Here is a 17,352-nt window from a genome sequence, read left to right on the forward strand (position 1 = left end):
AAAGAATGGGAGTGGCCAGAGAAGCTGGATGAGGCAAGACAGTGGATTTTCTCCTATAGCTTCCAGAAGGAATGCAACCCTATGGACATCTTTGGTTTTTTTAGTTCAGTTAGGCCCCTTTCCAACTTTCTACCTGCAGACCTGGAAAATAGCACATTTGTTACAGCAGCAGAAGGAAACTGACTCAGGTCCTGCACTCAGCAGCCCCACTCACTTTTCCACTAGCTCTTTCAGAGACTGAAGACTCCCTGAAGGCAAGAGAGACTCTAAGACCAATCTCAACTCTCCATACTTTTGTCATTTTTAGATCTTGGTTTGATTCTTCTTCACCGTCTTATTAAATCTCTGATTCCTGTGGGCAGGTGTTTTGAATATTTTTGTCATGGTCCATGCACGTGGGTTGGAAGAATTTCCAGACTCATAGCAGGTGAAAAGAAAGAGTTTGTTGAGATAAGAGTTGCTGCTAGTGCAGTGGGATGACTTCCTGATGATCAGGGAGAGCCAACCTTCAGTGTGTGGTTATGTCTGTTTTTATAGTCCAGGGAGAGAGGAGAGGTCTTTTGATACACCTGCTGATTGGTTGGCGAAAGAGGGTCTTAGGATACACTTACTGATTGGTTGGAGCCGTATCAGGCCCCTATAGGGGCAGGGTGAGGAGTGGGCCACATACCTTCCTAGTAGGGCCAGGAAGGAGTAGGCTAGGTTGCTCAAAGGGGGAGAGGTGGTATTACAGTGAGATAGATGAAGTTCTGATAAGGGTCTGGTAATTCTTGTCTTGGCCAGAGGCTTTGAGTTCTACCTCCTTGAAGAGGCCTTGAAGTACCACAATTTCGTCCAGTGTTTTTGTTTTCCCACAGGCAGACATTTGGTCCAAATTGCCTATCTTTAATGCTAGACATTTTGTCCCCTTTGAATCCCAGTGACTGAATTGAACTTCTGATTGTGCTTTAGAATTTCATGCTCCTGCTGACATTGGGGGTCATTTCCCAGGTTAGTGCTATATTCTGATGGTATGACAATTCAACAGCCATTTTTGTGCCTTCAATAGGATTGGAAAGTGTAATCAGCCATATTGAAACCTTAAAAAATTCATTCAGCAAACTTTCAATAATAGTAACCGGGCTATTAGCCTGCTAAATTCTGAGGTCTCTGTGCTGCTTTAAGTGACTCACTTCCTAGTCTTTTTTTTTTTCACTTTTTTTAGGGCTGCACTCAAGGTATATGGAAGTTCCTAGGCTAGGGGTCGAATTGGAGCTACAGCTGTTGGCCAACGCTACAGCCACAGCTATGCAGGATCCCAGCAGCATCTGTGACCTACACCACACAGCTCATGGCAACACGGGATCCTTAACCCACTGAATGAGGCCTGGGATCTAACCTGAAACCTCATGGTTCGTTTCTGCTGCACCACAACAGGAACTCTTCACTCCCTAGCCTTGACAACATCTTCAAAAACTGGTTTGGCATAGAAAGCTCTTGGCTTAAATATTTACTTGTAACTCTATTAATGTTCTTAGCGATATTGTTTGTATTTTGACTTGTAAATCTATTAATGTTATTAGCGATATTGTTTGTATTATTTGATATTGTTTTGCAAGATTATTGTTTCTGATATTACCAAATGTGTGACTATGCCTCCAACAAAAATAACGATGGCTAGGCTCCTTGAAGCAGCTGATCAAATGTATTGTTCTTTACCAGATCAATGATTGTACTCATGTAACTCTAGATACGGGAAGATGCAACAAGAGAGAATATTTGCCTGGACCATAACAGACTAGTAAGACCTCTGAGGTCCAGAGACTTTTGGCTACTGTTAATAATGCCTGGTCTGGTGATAGCATGTTGAGTGGCTTATCAACAAAATCTTCATCAGACCTGGGAGTGAGGGCTTGAGACAAGTATTTTCAGGAGATTTTATGAGCCCAATTCTTGCATCTCCTTGTATTTAGAAAAGCATGAAAATCCTTCATGGTGATGTCTGCTCCTCATGACTAGCAGCACAACCTTCTATAAAATGTGTGCTTGGTTGCATGTACCTTCCCCTTCACCAAAATCATATGCATACTGACCTCCCCACTACCTCTTCAGAGCGGTGGTTCAGAACTATTTGAAATGCTTTCTCCCAGACAATGGTCCTCATTTTGCCCCAAATAAAATTTAACTCTCAACTTTTAGATTATGCATATTTTTTAAGTTGATAAATCCTTAGCTAACCGCTTCTTTTTTTATTGCCTCCATCCTGATTATCTGCTAGCACTAGCAGTATGACCCCCTCCTACATGGTCACCTTTGGGCACTGCCCTCAGGATCCACTTGGTTATAAATATACTGGAGGCTCCAGTTCCCTTCAGGCCACCTTGTAAGAGAAGATGGCCTTTTCTTCAGCTAAGCTGTCTGCTCCATGATCTCCAAAGCCTGATAGGTTCACACCCTGCTGCTCTGTCTGTGCCCACACGTCACACCTACCTGTGGTGATGAAAGAGGGACAGGATCCCTGTGGTTGGAAGAAAACCTGTCACGTGGCAGAGCAGAGCAGATCAGCTCAGCAGTGCAGATCCAGATATGTTTTATGCAGTGGCACCATGTTGGATTAAGTACAGATTCTTTTAAGAGGGCTTTTTTAAAGAGCAGCCCTCATTTAGGTTTTGAAGTTGGTTTTCTATAAAAACAACTCGTATTGCTTAACTGTCTGAATGCACAGCCAGCCCTTAGATATTCTTAACACATTTGATAAAAGAAAGAGCGGGGCTCTGCTGGCAATCACAGCCCACAAAGGCAATATGGGGCATTTGTAGCCAAGAGGGAAAAAAACCTTTTGATTTTGAGAATCCAGGCTCAAACCCAGTACTCTGAGCCTTTGCATTTTACCACCCTCTAAACTAAAGCTTTGAGGCTTTTTGACTGTGAACCAGCAAAGGATGAAAAGGCAGGGAAGGAAGGGAGGGCTGGCTCCTGCGTTTCCAAGCCAGATTTAACAAATGAAAGGCTGCTTTCTACCTTTATACAAAGGGAAGTCCATTTGATCTCTAGAGGCCAGACTTAAGGAAGGAAAATTTGCAATTAGAATAAGAAGTCTGCAGTAGGACACCCCTAGACCAGGTCTCTACCATCTGTCCAAGGTACTGGAAGCCTCCTGTGAAGCCCACAGAGGCCCGCTGCCTGCCTATCTCCCGGTCCCCATCAGCTTTGTTTCCCTGGAGATGATGATGGAATCAGGAGTGGGTGTGGCTCAGAAAACCCTCACGTGCTGTGCTGCCTGCCATCTAGAGCTCTGTCCTGGGCTGCTGTGCCAGCTTCCTTATGCACATATACATTTAGGGCATGTCAAATGATACAGGCACACTACATTAATTGTAGACTAATGACAGGTGTTTCATGATTATTTCTAGTCTATTCGTGTCTCTGTCGGGGATTAAACTCCCAGTGTTACACTAAGTCTGAAACTGATCAGAGAAAAGATTCTTTGGTTTAAGGTTCCTGATAAATTTGCTGTCACCTGACTCCAGTACCAGAATGCTTTTGGTTCATGTAGGTTTTTATTTAATAAAAACTGACTGAGCACCTACTGTGTGGCAGGGGATGCTGTGCTAGACCAGACACTTGCCCATTTCAGGTTAATGGATTTGTTGACTGAAAAATATGCACAACCTAAAAATTGGCTGATACTTTTTATTTGCTGAACAAAACTGAGGACTTCAAGCCTGGGAGGCAGCAGCTCAAGTAATGCTGAGAAAACTGCTCCTGGAAGGCCAGGAGGCAGCCAGGATATATAGGAGTTTTTGCGGCAAAGGGCAGGTAGTCTGAACAAAAGATTACTGTTAATAAAAGAAAACCAGATATCTCAAATTGGGAATTTAGCACTCTTTTGTGTTTGGGGAGATGCAAGGATCTAGGCTTACTGAAAGCATTCCTTTGATATGCACCTCAGCTGTCTGGGGCCAGCATCCTGTGTTTTCACATCCTGAGGGCTCACCTTTGGGAGTGGCTGCAGTCTGATGGCTGCTAGACGGCAGGTGTTCTTTGTTTCTTTCCTGAATTTCTCAGGGCTCACCAGCTCACCCTTGGAGGTGGCTATACTCACTGATGACTTTGACATCCTTTGTTTACTGATATGGCAGACAATATTTTGTTTCTCAGGTTGAAAATACTGATTTGGCAATAGAGTCTTTGCTGTCACTAAGTAAGTTCACTCATTCTTCATTCATTCTCTCATTCCCTTTTGTGAATGCCCACAGCTTGGACAGGCATGTAGTAAATATAGTTTAGATTGAAACTGGAAAACAATGGTTGGAGTAGTTATTCTATTAGTTTGGGCTATATGCTTTGCCAAAATTAATGCAGATGTTGTTCACCTTTTGTCAATAAATAAGCAGCTAGATTCGAGGCTAAAAGAAATCATTTCATATTGCCATCAAGTGAAATGCACTAGTTTTGTTTTTGTTTTTGTTTTTTTGGCCATACCCTTGGCCTGTGGAAGTTCCCTGGCCATTGATTGAACCCCTTCCACAGCTGTGACCTACACCACAGCTGTGGCAACACCTGTGCTTAACCCGCTGTGCTATAGGGGGAACTCCTGCACTCATTTGTAAAAGGGGCTGTGCTTTCTGGAACACAGTGAGGCCCTACCAGCCCCCCTGGCAGCCCCATCTGCCTTTGTATCAGGTGAGGGGTGTCCAGTAAGCAAGGGATCTCGGTCTCCAAGCTCGGGCCTCAAGGAAACAGAGCTCCTATTCTCAGAGAACCTGAGGATAGTGAAGGAGAAATGTGGGGGAGGGCAGGTGTGCAAGCTCAGAGCAGCAGGATCTGCCTGCCCCACCTAGAGCAGAGGGCTGTCACATTCTGAAGCTCAGGCAGCAGTTAACTGGGTGGAATCAGGAGGGCGGGCAAAGTAAGCCATGTGGAAAAGTGTAAGCCTCTCCAGGGCACCTGAGTGCAGGAACAGGTGTTCATTGGGGGCAGGGCAGCCGACAAGGTCAGCTTGCCCCCCCCCCCCCCCCGCTTCCCGCCCCGGGGCAGAGCCTGATTGCTGTGTGGAGGTGCAGAGTTCATCCCTTAGGGCAGCAGCTGATGTCCAGTGATCAGCCTTCGAAGGCTATGGTGGGGCAATGGTGCTGAGGCTGGAGGTTGTTGGGAAGCCCAAGTCCCTTGTGTGCAAGAGCATTGTGACAACCATGGACACAAAGGGCATCTGCAGGAATATAGGATTGGTAACAGAATCTTCCTGATGAATCAAGCGTTTACTCAATGACTGGTCTGGGCACTGCTCAGTTAGACAGGGCGCTCCCCTGGGTGGTTGAACCGGGGACACCTCTCCTGCACAGCTGGCTATTCTACCTGAGGAAGTGCCAAGCAACAGGAGGAAATGGATGCTTGGCATCTGTGGAGGAAAGAGGGGAAGGACCACCCTTTGGGGTGACTTAGTTACAAGCTTCTCAGCTGCTGCAGTTTCTAGAGAAATGCAGGTTCAAGAACAGGGCCCAGGGCGCTCCCCTGTGTCACTGCACTGCCTCTCCCTTTCCACCTAATCGCTTTGTCTGGAGAAATTTGAGCAATGTTTGGAGAATCACAGCAGAAACCATGAATATTTTGTTACCAGTAAGGTGCTTGTTTGTATGCGGGGGCTCTGCAGTGAGTGATGTCAGCTGCGCTTGGCCAGGGATGCTGCCTATGCTGTGGCCAAGCTGCAAAGAGCGGGCAGCTTGGCTAAGGGCCCATGGGTGTGACAGCACTATGGCAGGTCATGCTGCCTCTGCAGCACCTCGCAGTACCCTGGCCATCACAGCTGAGGTGGGCGGGTGGTTGGAATGACCTCAGCATGCATGGAATAGTGAATTCACAGAGTTCCAGTGACCTCCAAGAGCCAAGTCTAAGTGCCAAGAGGCCCACATTTCTTTTTTTTCATATTCTTTTCCATTATGGTTTATCCCAGGATATTGCATATAGTTCCCTGTGGTATAGGACCTTGTTGTTTGTCCATCCTATATATGATAGTTTGCATCAACTAATCCCAAACCCCCAATCCTTCCCTCCCACCCCCTCTCCCTCTATCTTGGCAACCACAAGTCTGTTCTCTGTGAATCTGTTTCTGTTTTGTAGATAAATTCATTCATTCCATATTTTAGATTTCACATATAAGCGGTATCATAATTATATTTGTCTTTCTTTGTCTGACTTATTCGCTTAATATAATCAGAATCTTGCTGCAAATGGCAGTATTTCATTCTTTTTTGTGGCTGAGTAATATTCTGTTGTTACCTCTATATCCATTCATCTGTTGATGGACATTTAGTTTGTTTCCATGCCTTGGCTATTCTAAATGGTGTTCCTATGAACACAGGGGTGTTTGTATCTTTTTGAATTAGAGTTTTGTCTGGATATATGTCCAGGAGTGGGATTGTAGGATCATATGGTATTCTATTTTTAGTTTTTTAAGGAACCTCCACATTGTTCTCTTAGTGGCTGAACCAATTTACATCCCTAACAGCAGTGCATTAGGGTTCCCTATTCTCCACACCATCTCCAGCATCTATCTTCTACAAATGGAAGAAGCCCACAGTTTCTTAACTCAGAAGTACTAGAGTAAATCCCAGGTCTCCTGACTTTTCACTCCAGTTTTTCAGCTTTACATCCCCAGCATTGCTGAAGATGGGAAGGGGGTATATCTCATTGATGCATGTTTTTGAAACCATGAAAACTTTAAGACTTGTTTAAGTTTCTTTGAGAATTTCTGTAGAATTGATTGGCTTATTATACAGAGCATCGTCTTTTCTTGTTAACAAGAGATATTCTTGGCGAAGCGGGGACAGCAGCTGAGCTGGATGTCTGAGAAGCCAAGGAGCCTCCCTTAGTTACTCCAAGGTCTCTTGACCTTGCATGACCTTGGGTATAGTCCTTAATCACCCACATTAGAGGTCCTAAGGAAACTGACCTCCTAGTGGTGCTATTGAGCTGTTCAAACATCGTAGTTGTGATTGATGGTGATGATACAGATGATGGGGTACAGAGGTGCCCTTGGGTTGCTTAAGCATGATGCTGTCTGTATTTGCTCTGAAATCCCTGATTTCCGAGCTGGGTTCTACTTGATGATTAACCTGTTTCTTCACCATCAATTCTCAATGTTTGTTTATATTTTTCTTTTAAAAATTTTTTTGGGAGTTCCCATCGTGGCGCAGTGGTTAACGAATCCGACTAGGAACCATGAGGTTGCGGGTTCGGTTCCTGCCCTTGCTCAGTGGGTTAACGATCCGGCATTGCCGTGAGCTGTGGTGTAGGTTGTAGACGCGGCTCGGATTCCGCGTTGCTGTGGCTCTGGCGTAGGCCGGTGGCTACAGCTCCAATTGGACCCCTAGCCTGGGAACCTCCATATGCCAAGGGAGCGGCCCAAGAAATAGCAAAAAAAAAAGCCAAAAAAAATTTTTTTTTGATGGTAACATATGCATACCACCGAAATATACCATTTCAACCATTTTTAAATGTACAGCTCTGTGAAAATAAGTACATCCCCACTCTTTCACAATGGTCACCACCATCCATCTCCAGAAATTTTTCATGTTACCCAACTGTATCTGCTTGTTTCCTTCCTTCCTTCCTCCCTCTCTTTCTTTTCTTTTGTCTTTTTTTTTTTTTTTTAAACACAGTCCCACCTGCAGCATATGGAAAGTTCCTGGGGTAGGGGTTGAAATGGAGTGGCAGCTGCAGGGATGGCAGCACTGGATCTGAGCCACACCTGCCACCTGTGCCACAACTTGCACAGCAATACCAGATCCTTAACCCACTGATGGAGGCCAGGGATAAAACCTATACCCTCATGGACACTATGTTGGGTTCTTCACCCGCTGAGCTACAGTGGAAATTCCTGCTTTTTAAAAAATGGAATTAGTGTACTTGAGATGGAAATGCAGACTAGACCCTCTGTTCGTGCCCTGGGGCTGAGTTGACAGAAGTTTGGATGACCTTGAAACCAGTTGAGTATGAAGCAGACGGGTAGATGATTGCATGCAGGGATAAATAATTTTTTTTTGTCTTTTTGTCTTTTTTTTTAGGGCCACACCCAGGGCATATGGAGGTTCCCAGGCTAGGGGTCTAGTCAGAGCTGTTGCAGCCGGCATACACTACAGCCACAGCAATGCCAGATCCAAGCCATGTCTGCAACCTATACCACAGCTTCCGGCAACGCTGGATCCTTAACCCAGTGAGCGAGGCCAGGAATTGAACCCTCAACCTCATGGTTCCTAGTCCAATTTGTTTCTGCTGCGCCAAGATGGGAACTCCATAAATAAATTTCTTAAATGGAGATATTATGATATGGCCAATTAAGTTGGAAACAATCAACCTAAGCAGAATTTTCCCATCCAAAAGTTGGGCTCCAGATGTGAAACCCTTTTAAAATGGGAATCTTAAAGGTGGTTTCTGTATTAGTTTTTTAGGGCTACCCTATCAGAATACCACAGATGGAGTGGCCCACACAACAAATGTATTTTCTTGAAGTGCTAGAGGCTGCAGTGTCCAAGATCAAGGTGTCCACAGGGTTGATTTCTTTTTTTTTTTTCTTTTTAGGGCTGCACCTGTAGCATATGGAAGTTCGCAGACTAGGGGTCAAATCCGAGCTGCAGCTGCTGGCCTACCCCACAGCCACAGCAATGCCAGATCCAAGCCACACTTGTAACCTACGTTGCCGCTTGTGGCAATGCTGGATCCTTAACCCACTGAGTGAGGCCAGGGATCGAACCCACGTCCTCATGGATACTAGTCAGGTTCTTAACCCCCTGAGCCACAATGGAAACTCCAGGGTTACTTTCCTTGAGCCCCTCTCCTTGGCTTGCAGACCAAAGAGTGTCTCCTCCCTTTTTCTTTCCACGGTCTTCCTTCAGTGTGTCTGTGTCCAAATTCCCTCTTTTTATAAAGTATGCCAGACAGATTGTATTAGGGCTCATGATGATCCCATTTTTAAATTAGTTATCTTTTCAGAGACTCTGTGTCTGAATATGATTTTACATTCTGAGGTCCTGGGAGGTAAGGCTTCAACCAGTGACTTCTGCGAGTGGGGGTGAGGGGACACAGTTCAACCATAACAGTCTCTAAAGAGCCCTCCAGTTCTAAAAATCCTTCCCAATTCCAGACAAGGTAGATGAAGCCAGACATCCCGTGCCTTGGACATGCACATTCCCCAGGCGCATGGTTATTGGTAGAACATTCTGAATGCAGCTCTGACACCCCGGAGACAGAATGTTCTACCGTTTCTGAGCCATGCACGTTACATTTTTCTTAGAGAGAAAGAATAATAAACAGAGACAGAGTATTTTAAGTCTGCCCTCCCAGTCTGCCAAGAATAACCCTGGTCTGTCATGAACCTCACTCCCTTCATGGCCATCCTGGACCCTGTATCTGCAGATGTCTGCTCTGGAAAAGGCAACCAACTGGCTCCAAGATAATCCACAAGCCTTTCCCCTAAACACAGGGCTCCTTGAAACATAGCCTTACCCTGAAGCAGAGCCAGAGGCCATTTCAGTCCAAGGGTAGAGGGCCAATGGTTAATTGAACTTCAAGAAGAGCCTTTTAAAACTTTTCATTCCAGCTGTTGAATTGAGCTACTACTATGTAATGGGTTCTTTTCATGTACAGGGCACACTGGAAAATAGTCAGGACTGATTTGGGAGTCATGACCTTTCAGCCCTATTCTGTGCTGGGAAGGGCATGGTCGTGCTGAGTGGTAGTTACCAGGGAGGCTGCCAATGAGGTTTATGCCACTCCTCAGATTTTTAACCACTAGCATTTGCGTGTGTACGTGTGTGTGTGTGTGTGTGTGTGTGTGTGTGTGTGTGTGTGTGTGTGTGATGATATGATTGTGTGAGCAAAGACAGTTCCCTTTGTTACTATGTTATGACGCTTGGTGGAGAAAAGACAATGGCCGGCCTCATCAAAGTGAGCTGATTTTTAAAAAGCCACAAATCATGCTCAGTTATTTATACGAAAGCTGTCCTCCCCATATTGCTCTCCTCTCCCGTATCCTACTCCCCTTCCCTACTCCTCACCTCTCCAGGAGAGATAGGCCCTCCTTCATCTCTCAATGTCAAATGCCAAGTGGAAGAAAGACTTTCTTTTCAAGTGGTGAGCTGTTGTTTTTTTCATCAGGCAGAATAATAAATCATTGGCTTGCACATTAGTTATTTTATTTAAATGTTTTCCACCAAGTGTCTGTGAAGAATTTTTAGCACACATTGAAGAAATGATATTTTTATTCTAAGTTCATATTTTCTTTCTTTCTTTTTTTTTCTTTTTATGGCCACACATGTGGTGTATGGAAGTTCCTAGGCTAGGGGTCAAATTGGAGCTGCAGCTGCCAGCCTACGCCACAGCTATTGCAACACCCCGGATCCAGGTCACATCCTCAACCTCTGCCACAGGGCTCCTTGAAACATAGCCTTATCCTGAACTTATGACAACAACAGATCTCCTACTGAGCCAGATCAGGGATCAAACCTGCATTCTCACAGAGACAACATCAGGTCCTTAGTCTCCTGGGCTACAATGGGAACTCCCATTCTAAGTTCCTATTTTCCAGATGGAATCTGTGTCTCTGAATCTGTAGAGAAAGTTGGAAGGTGCTGGTCTATCTTAAGAAACTCACTCATCCCTTCCTGCCTCCACTGGCTTCCTTTGCTCTCATCTCATATGCACTTAATTTGCATTAGAGCTACAGTCATTTGGGCTCACTGACAGCTGTCACTCATTGAAAAACAAAGATGCAGGGGCCAGGCACCGTGTGTGTGTGTGTGTGTGTGTGTGTGTGTGTGTGTGTGTGTGTGTGTGTGTGACTGACTCTGCACAAGCTATAACGCAGAGTCCTTCATGAAATGTCCCTGCTGTGGGTGTAAGACAGAGAAGCAGTCACCTTTTAGATGGACAGGCCGAGCCCAGCCCTCTCTAATGTCTACATGCTATTATTTTAGGTCTCCGAATTCAATCCTTTGACGTTCACCAGTGTAATCGAGTGTGAGAAGCCCAATGACGACCTGACTAGGTTTCGTGGGTGCATGTGAGTATCAGACTCTGCCTGTGCTTGCCCTTCTCTTTGTCAGACAACATATATGTATGCAGTCGGCCCTTGAACAATGAGGGGCTTTCTGTGTGAGTTCTAGCCTTCTGCTTTGCTGATGCGAGCAGCATCATTGCCCGTGCCCAGTCCAGGGTAGGCTTCCACTCATGCTGGAGTGGGGGAGGCAGTGAATGAAAATTGTTGAACAGTGAAGGGGGAGTGATGGCCCATCACCTGCTGTAATTGCTGATTCTTGCCTCAGGATGGACCAGAACTTTGAAGTGTTAGATTACCTCTTAAAGGAACTACCTAAAGGAGGGTAAGACTTGTAAGAAAAGTGCTAAAATGTAATCTGTAAAAGCTGGGGGAAGATACTCCACCGTCTGTTTCAAACTGGCCTGCTGTGGATTTCCCGGACCCAGCAGCTTCATGCACAGGTCATGGACCTCAGCATCTCCCAAGATCCCCAGGGCCACATGGGCAGAACAGAGCAGATGCCAGGTTTATACAGACCGTGAAACGATGACTGTAAGGCGGTGGGAGCAGCCTCTAGGGTCATGCCTGCTGATGGGGTAATTTTTTTGGTGCCACCTTCCCCAAAGAACAAGCTAGACCCCCTTCTCCAGGCTGTACCCTGGCTGCATTCCCCTGGTCTGTGGAGCTCTCTGAAGCCCTGTGTTCAGCCCACACCTCACACCCTCATTGCCTGCCCCAGACTTGGATTAGCCCTGGAGGGGATTCAGCCCTAAGTCAGCTGTGCTCAGGGCTTCCCTCAGGAGCCAAGGCTGTGTTCAACAAGGGCATCAAACATTCCCGGTTTAGTGCTGAAGCTGGCAGACTCTGGAGCCCACACTTTCCAGCAAGATAGCTCAGCAAACTCCTCAACTTGACTCCTCTTCTGCTGGGGAGAATCCAGGAGCCCCTTGTGTCATGGGTACAAAGCTTTGTCACTTTAATCCACGGAAAACTTTTGGAAGGATGCATGCTTAATACATATGGGCCACTATTATGGTCATTGCTGCTGTCATTAACATTTCTGTGACCATGTTGCTATATAATAATATGGTATTTTTGTAATAGTGTAGAGCAGGGAGAGAGAAGAGGCAGAACAGAGGCCAAGGAGAGATTTCAGATGTTCCCTGGGGAGGGAGAGCCAGTGGAAGAGGAGGCTGGGAGGATGGTTTGTCTCCAGTGTATGGATCAGGAGGGGCTATAGGTGGAGGGAAGATGGGGTTTGCGGTTTCCTGAATTTGAGGAGTTGGCAAGTGCATCTGGTGGAGCAACCCAGCTGGCCGAAAAAAATATATATGTGTTAGGAATTCAGGCGAGTAGAAGCTGAAGATAGAGGTTTGGTGACCCTCTTTCTAGATGGCATGTTTGAAGACGGGGGAGACACCAGGCCAACATGGGACAGAGGATTTGGGGAAAGAGGAAAGGAATGAAGACAAAGCCATCCCAACAGTCAGGAGCAGGAGGCTTTGGCTTGGATGGGATGCCGTTCCAAGGTCAGTGCCCAGTGGAGGGGGCACAGATGGACATTTAGGAAGGCAGTCTGCCATGGACCTGGCATTGAGATGGTGTGTAACCACATCAGCTAGACTCCAAAACGGGAATATTTTCATTTTACTTTTAGCACCTTTTTTTTTTTTTTTTGGCCGTGTCCAAGGCATGCGGAAGTTCCCTGGGCCAGGGATTGAATCTGTGCCATGGCAGTGACAATGCCAGATCCCTAACCCATTGAGCCACCAGGGAACTCCTACCCTAACACCTTTAACTGATATTTACATCTTGAGAAAATCTAACATCGGCACAAAACACAGTCGGGTGATTTTTGCGCTTACATAAATAAACAGAAACCTGAACAGCTATTGTTTTAAAGGAAACTACACTTGGGACTCGGCAGAGGAAGCAGTTCTCTCCTTTCCATGCTCCCTACTTGTCAGTTGTACCCTCCAAACCAGATCAGATGCTCAGATTCCAGTGTGTGGGGGCGCTACTAGCCAAGGGTCCATTTCCGAGGAAGGGGATAGGGCTTAGGGCAGCCACAAGGCTTAGGAGCAGCTGAGCTGTTGTCACCGTGAGGCCCAGTGGTCCAGGGGGAGGAGTGGTCCCTGGGGACTCATGTTGAGGCTGCCTGGGAAGGCTCATTGCCCTGGTCAAGGGACACAGCTGGCTCGGCACTCTCCCCAGGAGGAGCCAAGAGGCATGCCTCAATCCTTGCTCGCCTCTGTCCACTCCTCTCATGTCCTTCTGACACCCCTATGGACAGGACCCACCCGGAAGCTGAGGGGCAGGCAGCCTCAGCATTTGCCAGGGATTGAGGTAGGTGTGGGTTGCATAATATTAGAAGTAAGGAGCCCATCTCTACAAATGGAGACAGGGAAGCAGAAAAGAATAACACAGAGTCTCCTGGCTATGGGGCTGGTAGAGAACTTAGCATCAGCAAGTTCCTGAGAGCTGTAAAATGTGAGCCCAGGGTAGCAGGCCACATTCCCTCAGGCAGAGGCAAGCTCAGTCTGCTCTGGGCCGACAGACAGCGTGGGTGGCAGACATGCAGTATGGATGGCTGGGGCCCAAAACCTGTGCAGGCAGGGCCATCCTGGGGCACAGAGTGGCCATGTGTACCAAGAGGAATTAACCTGTACCCTGAGACATCGCTTGGTGCCTGGGTGAGAAAGGGATGGAGGGATCAAAGCTGGTGACATCCAGGTCATGAGAGCTGTGTTATAATCTCCAGCAGAGATAACTGGAAGCCTGAATCAGGGCACTGATGCACAGATAATGGGAGAAGGAGGGGGATTAGAGAAATAGCCATGAGGGGGTACAAAATCGAGGACTGATGTCTGAGTGGATATAAAGTGAGGAAGCAGGTGGAGAAGGGCACCAATGCTGCTGGTCCCAGTGACCAGTCAACAGTGGAGCTTCTTTGGGCAACAGTAGAGCAGAGGCCTGGGCGCTGGAGGGATGTGACCAGGGCAGGGGCTGGCTGCAGGCTGCTGCTGTCCAAGGTCCCCAGCCTTTTGTACCATAGCCGTGGCGGTGGGGGAGACCAGGCAGCTCATGCTCCTTGCACCTCTGTGTCTGGACTGATGGATGGTGACCCCACTGCAGGCCCTGTGAGCTCCTCCCGTGCTGGGACTCAGATGGACAAGCACTGACATGTAAGCCCAGTACCAAGAGCACAGACTGTCAGGAGATACAGCCTCTCCAGAGAAAGAAGAGCCAGTCAGGATATCTGTGAGCTGATCCCTGCCACTTTCCAAGGAACCTGCACAGGGCATGTCCTGGGTCACTTTTGTCAGTTTTGATTTTGAAGAGATTGGTTGGATGAGTCAGGTGGCTTGGGGACCTGAACTGGAGAAGCTCTTCTCACTGGCTCAGATTAGATGTTAAAGGATGTATCCATTTGTTCAGGCTGACACAGACCTGGCAGCTTAAATAATAGAAATATATTGTCTCGTGGTTCTGGAGGCTGGAAGTCTGAAATCAAGGTGTCAGCGGGACTGGTGTCTCCTGAGGCCCCTCTCCTTGGCTTGAGGATGGCCACTTACTCCCTATGTCTTCACATTGTCTTAACTTCTATGCCTGTCTGTCTTTGTGTCCAAATCTCTTCTTAAAGAGACAGCAGTTGGATGGGGTTAGGGCCCATCCATGTGACCTCATTTTAATTTAACTCTCTCTTTAAAAACCTAACTCTAGGAGTTCCCATCGTGGCTCAGTGGTTAATGAACCCAACTAATATCCATGAAGATGCAGGTTCGATCCCTGTCCTCGCTCAGTGGGTTAAGGATCCAGCATTGCCGTGAGCTGTGGTGTGGGTCGCAGATGCGGCTTGGATCCCACATTGCTGTGGCTGTGGCATAGGCCAGCAGCTGTAGCTCCAATTCAACTCCTAGTCTGGGAACCTCCATACGCCGCGGGTGTGGCCCTAAAAAGATAAAAGACAAAAAAAACCAACAACGAAACAACCCTAACTCCAAAGGCAGTCACATTCTGAGATACTAGGGTTAGGACATAAAAATATGAGTTCCAGGGAGACACATGTCAACCCATAAGAAGGAGGGAGGTGCTGAGGGCAGTGTGATGGGCTTGCATTCTCGTGCATGTCTTCCTGGAGTTGAGCTTTGTGCCTGCAGGGCCCTGGGCTTGTTGGCCCTTGGCAGGGCCTTTCCCCCTCAGGAGACCAAGGCAGAACTTGAGCTGCCAAGCACCACTCTCCAGCCTTCCTCCCCTTCTGATGCAAGGCCACTCATGAGAGCACAGCCCCCATCTCAGGGTGTCTGCAGCTAGGGGTCCAAGCTGATGCATCTGCCGTGATCAGCTCTGGTCTGGCCTGATCTGATTAGAAAGCACAATCATTGCTAAAAGGTGTAGGTCACATGAAAGGAAGCTTAATGAGATGCATTTTTCTTGTTTCTGCTGAGTTCATCTCTTGTTGCGAATAAGCATGTCTGGAACTTTGGTTTAGAGGCTTCGCTCTCTATTGCTGTCTTGAGAGATGGTTTCCATGCCTGGCTGTTTCCGAGAGAACCACGGCCATGGCATCCTCTGACTCCAGTGGCGGCAGCTGGATCCTGTGTGTAATGTCTTACCCACACGGGCCTCTTGATGCTTTAGCTGGCACTGAGGTTTCCAGACTTGAATCTCTTTTTCAAGCAAAATTTGACACTGTTCTGCAGTTGCTAAGAGAGAATGGGGTCCTCGCACCTCCTCCTGCATGCTCCATTGCAAGAATTCTGCAGAAGTGCCAGCGGTGTGTTGGTCAATGACAGGCTTGTAGGAAATGCGTCATCCCCCCAATCCCCCACATGTGTTTTGGCTTTATCTTTATCATTTAGCATCTTTTCTTAGCCATAAAATATAATGATTTTCCTGGTTGTGAGGAACACAGGTTATGTCTGAGGTTGACAGGTAGCCCTACCCCTCATGATGGTGGCCAGGGTCCAGATGTGGCAGGAAGTGCTATTTTCCTGGAATCCTTGCGGGCTTCTTCTGACCCTGTACCCCTCCACACCCACTCTGCTCCCTGGTCAGGGGGCACCATGTCATAAGCTGGTGGGAGGGGTGACACATTCAGGAGTCCTTGGTGAGCTTCAAGAATGGCAGAGGAGTTTGGGTTGTAGGCGTGTGCGGGAGTGCTGTCCACCTGGGGTGAGAAGGTGGCTTCTTGGAAGGCAGTAGCTCTGCCTGAAATAGGTTAGGCATGGATCCTGCTCTAGTTCTGACAGCTTCCAGGGCTCCCCCTTGTGACCCACTAGTCAAGCTCCTGAGACCTCATCTGCCCTACTGTGGCCCTAGCATGGGACAGTCCTCTAACAGGAATGAGGGTGTGACCATCATGAGTGAGTCAAGAAAAAGAATTTGAAAGCCACTGCAACATGGGATTGCTCTGGATCTAAATAACAGTGAAACTCAGTTTTATATATTGTGAATATATAAAACTGAATTAAAAATCACTTTGCTATGTACCTGACACTAAAGCAACATTATAAATAAACTATATTTCAATTTAAAGAAAAAGAGAGATTAAAATTTTTAAATAATAAATAGCTGTGAATCTGGATATATAAAATTGTCTCATGGAATATACCACATTTCAAATTGAATTTATTAATATTTCTAATAATTTTATGACCTTTTATAAGCAGAATAGGATGTGGAAAGTATTGCTGCAGAGTTCCTGTTTCAGCTCAGTGGTAATGAACCCAACTAGTACCCATGAGGACATGGTTCAGTCCCTGGCCTTGCTCAGTGGGTTAAGGATCTGTGGTGTAGGCTGGCGGCTACTGTCCCAGTTCAATTCCTAGCCTCGGAACTTCCATATGCTGTGGGCGCAGCCCTAAAAAGACAAAAAAGAAAAAAGAAAGCATTGCTGAAACAAATATTACCTCCCCTTTCTAGAGAAATGTTTGTATCTTTGTGACGGCATGAGGTACTGGTGAGGAACGGTGTTGTCTGTGATGAGTAGGACATGGGTGGTCACCACCTGGCAGGGCCTTCCTGGGCCAGCTTCCCACCTCCATCCACAACTTCTTGGCTCTGCCCTCTCTGGCTGTGGCCAGTCCCTGTGGCTAAAAGCCTACCATGGTCCTGGTACCAATTCTGATGTGTGGGTCTTTTCCACACCAAGCAATTCTGTGACACCAGGTGGATGTCACAAAATGTAACTCTGCCTGCCTGGGGATGGCTCTCGATCCCAGAAGTTGACTATCTCGGTCCTTTGTCAGGAACAGGAGGACTTAAAGAACAAATATTAGAACAAAACATATTCCTAGTGCTCTGATCAATTAGGAAATAACCAGAATTTTAGGAAT

General features: G+C 46.9%; 1 protein-coding gene across 2 annotated transcripts in view; it reads left to right on the forward strand.

The window, feature by feature from the left end:
* Window positions 1–17,352, forward strand: part of ATP10A (ATPase phospholipid transporting 10A (putative)) — a 174,468-nt gene that overhangs the window by 115,447 nt on the left and 41,669 nt on the right. For both annotated transcript variants that reach the window (XM_047766857.1, XM_047766856.1), the window contains exon 3: window positions 10,953–11,038. In XM_047766857.1, coding sequence (XP_047622813.1) covers window positions 10,953–11,038 — 86 coding nt within the window. The remainder of the gene's footprint in view (window positions 1–10,952; window positions 11,039–17,352) is intronic.

This window comes from Phacochoerus africanus, chromosome 2, assembly GCF_016906955.1.
Source record: "Phacochoerus africanus isolate WHEZ1 chromosome 2, ROS_Pafr_v1, whole genome shotgun sequence".
Lineage (NCBI taxonomy): Eukaryota > Metazoa > Chordata > Mammalia > Artiodactyla > Suidae > Phacochoerus > Phacochoerus africanus.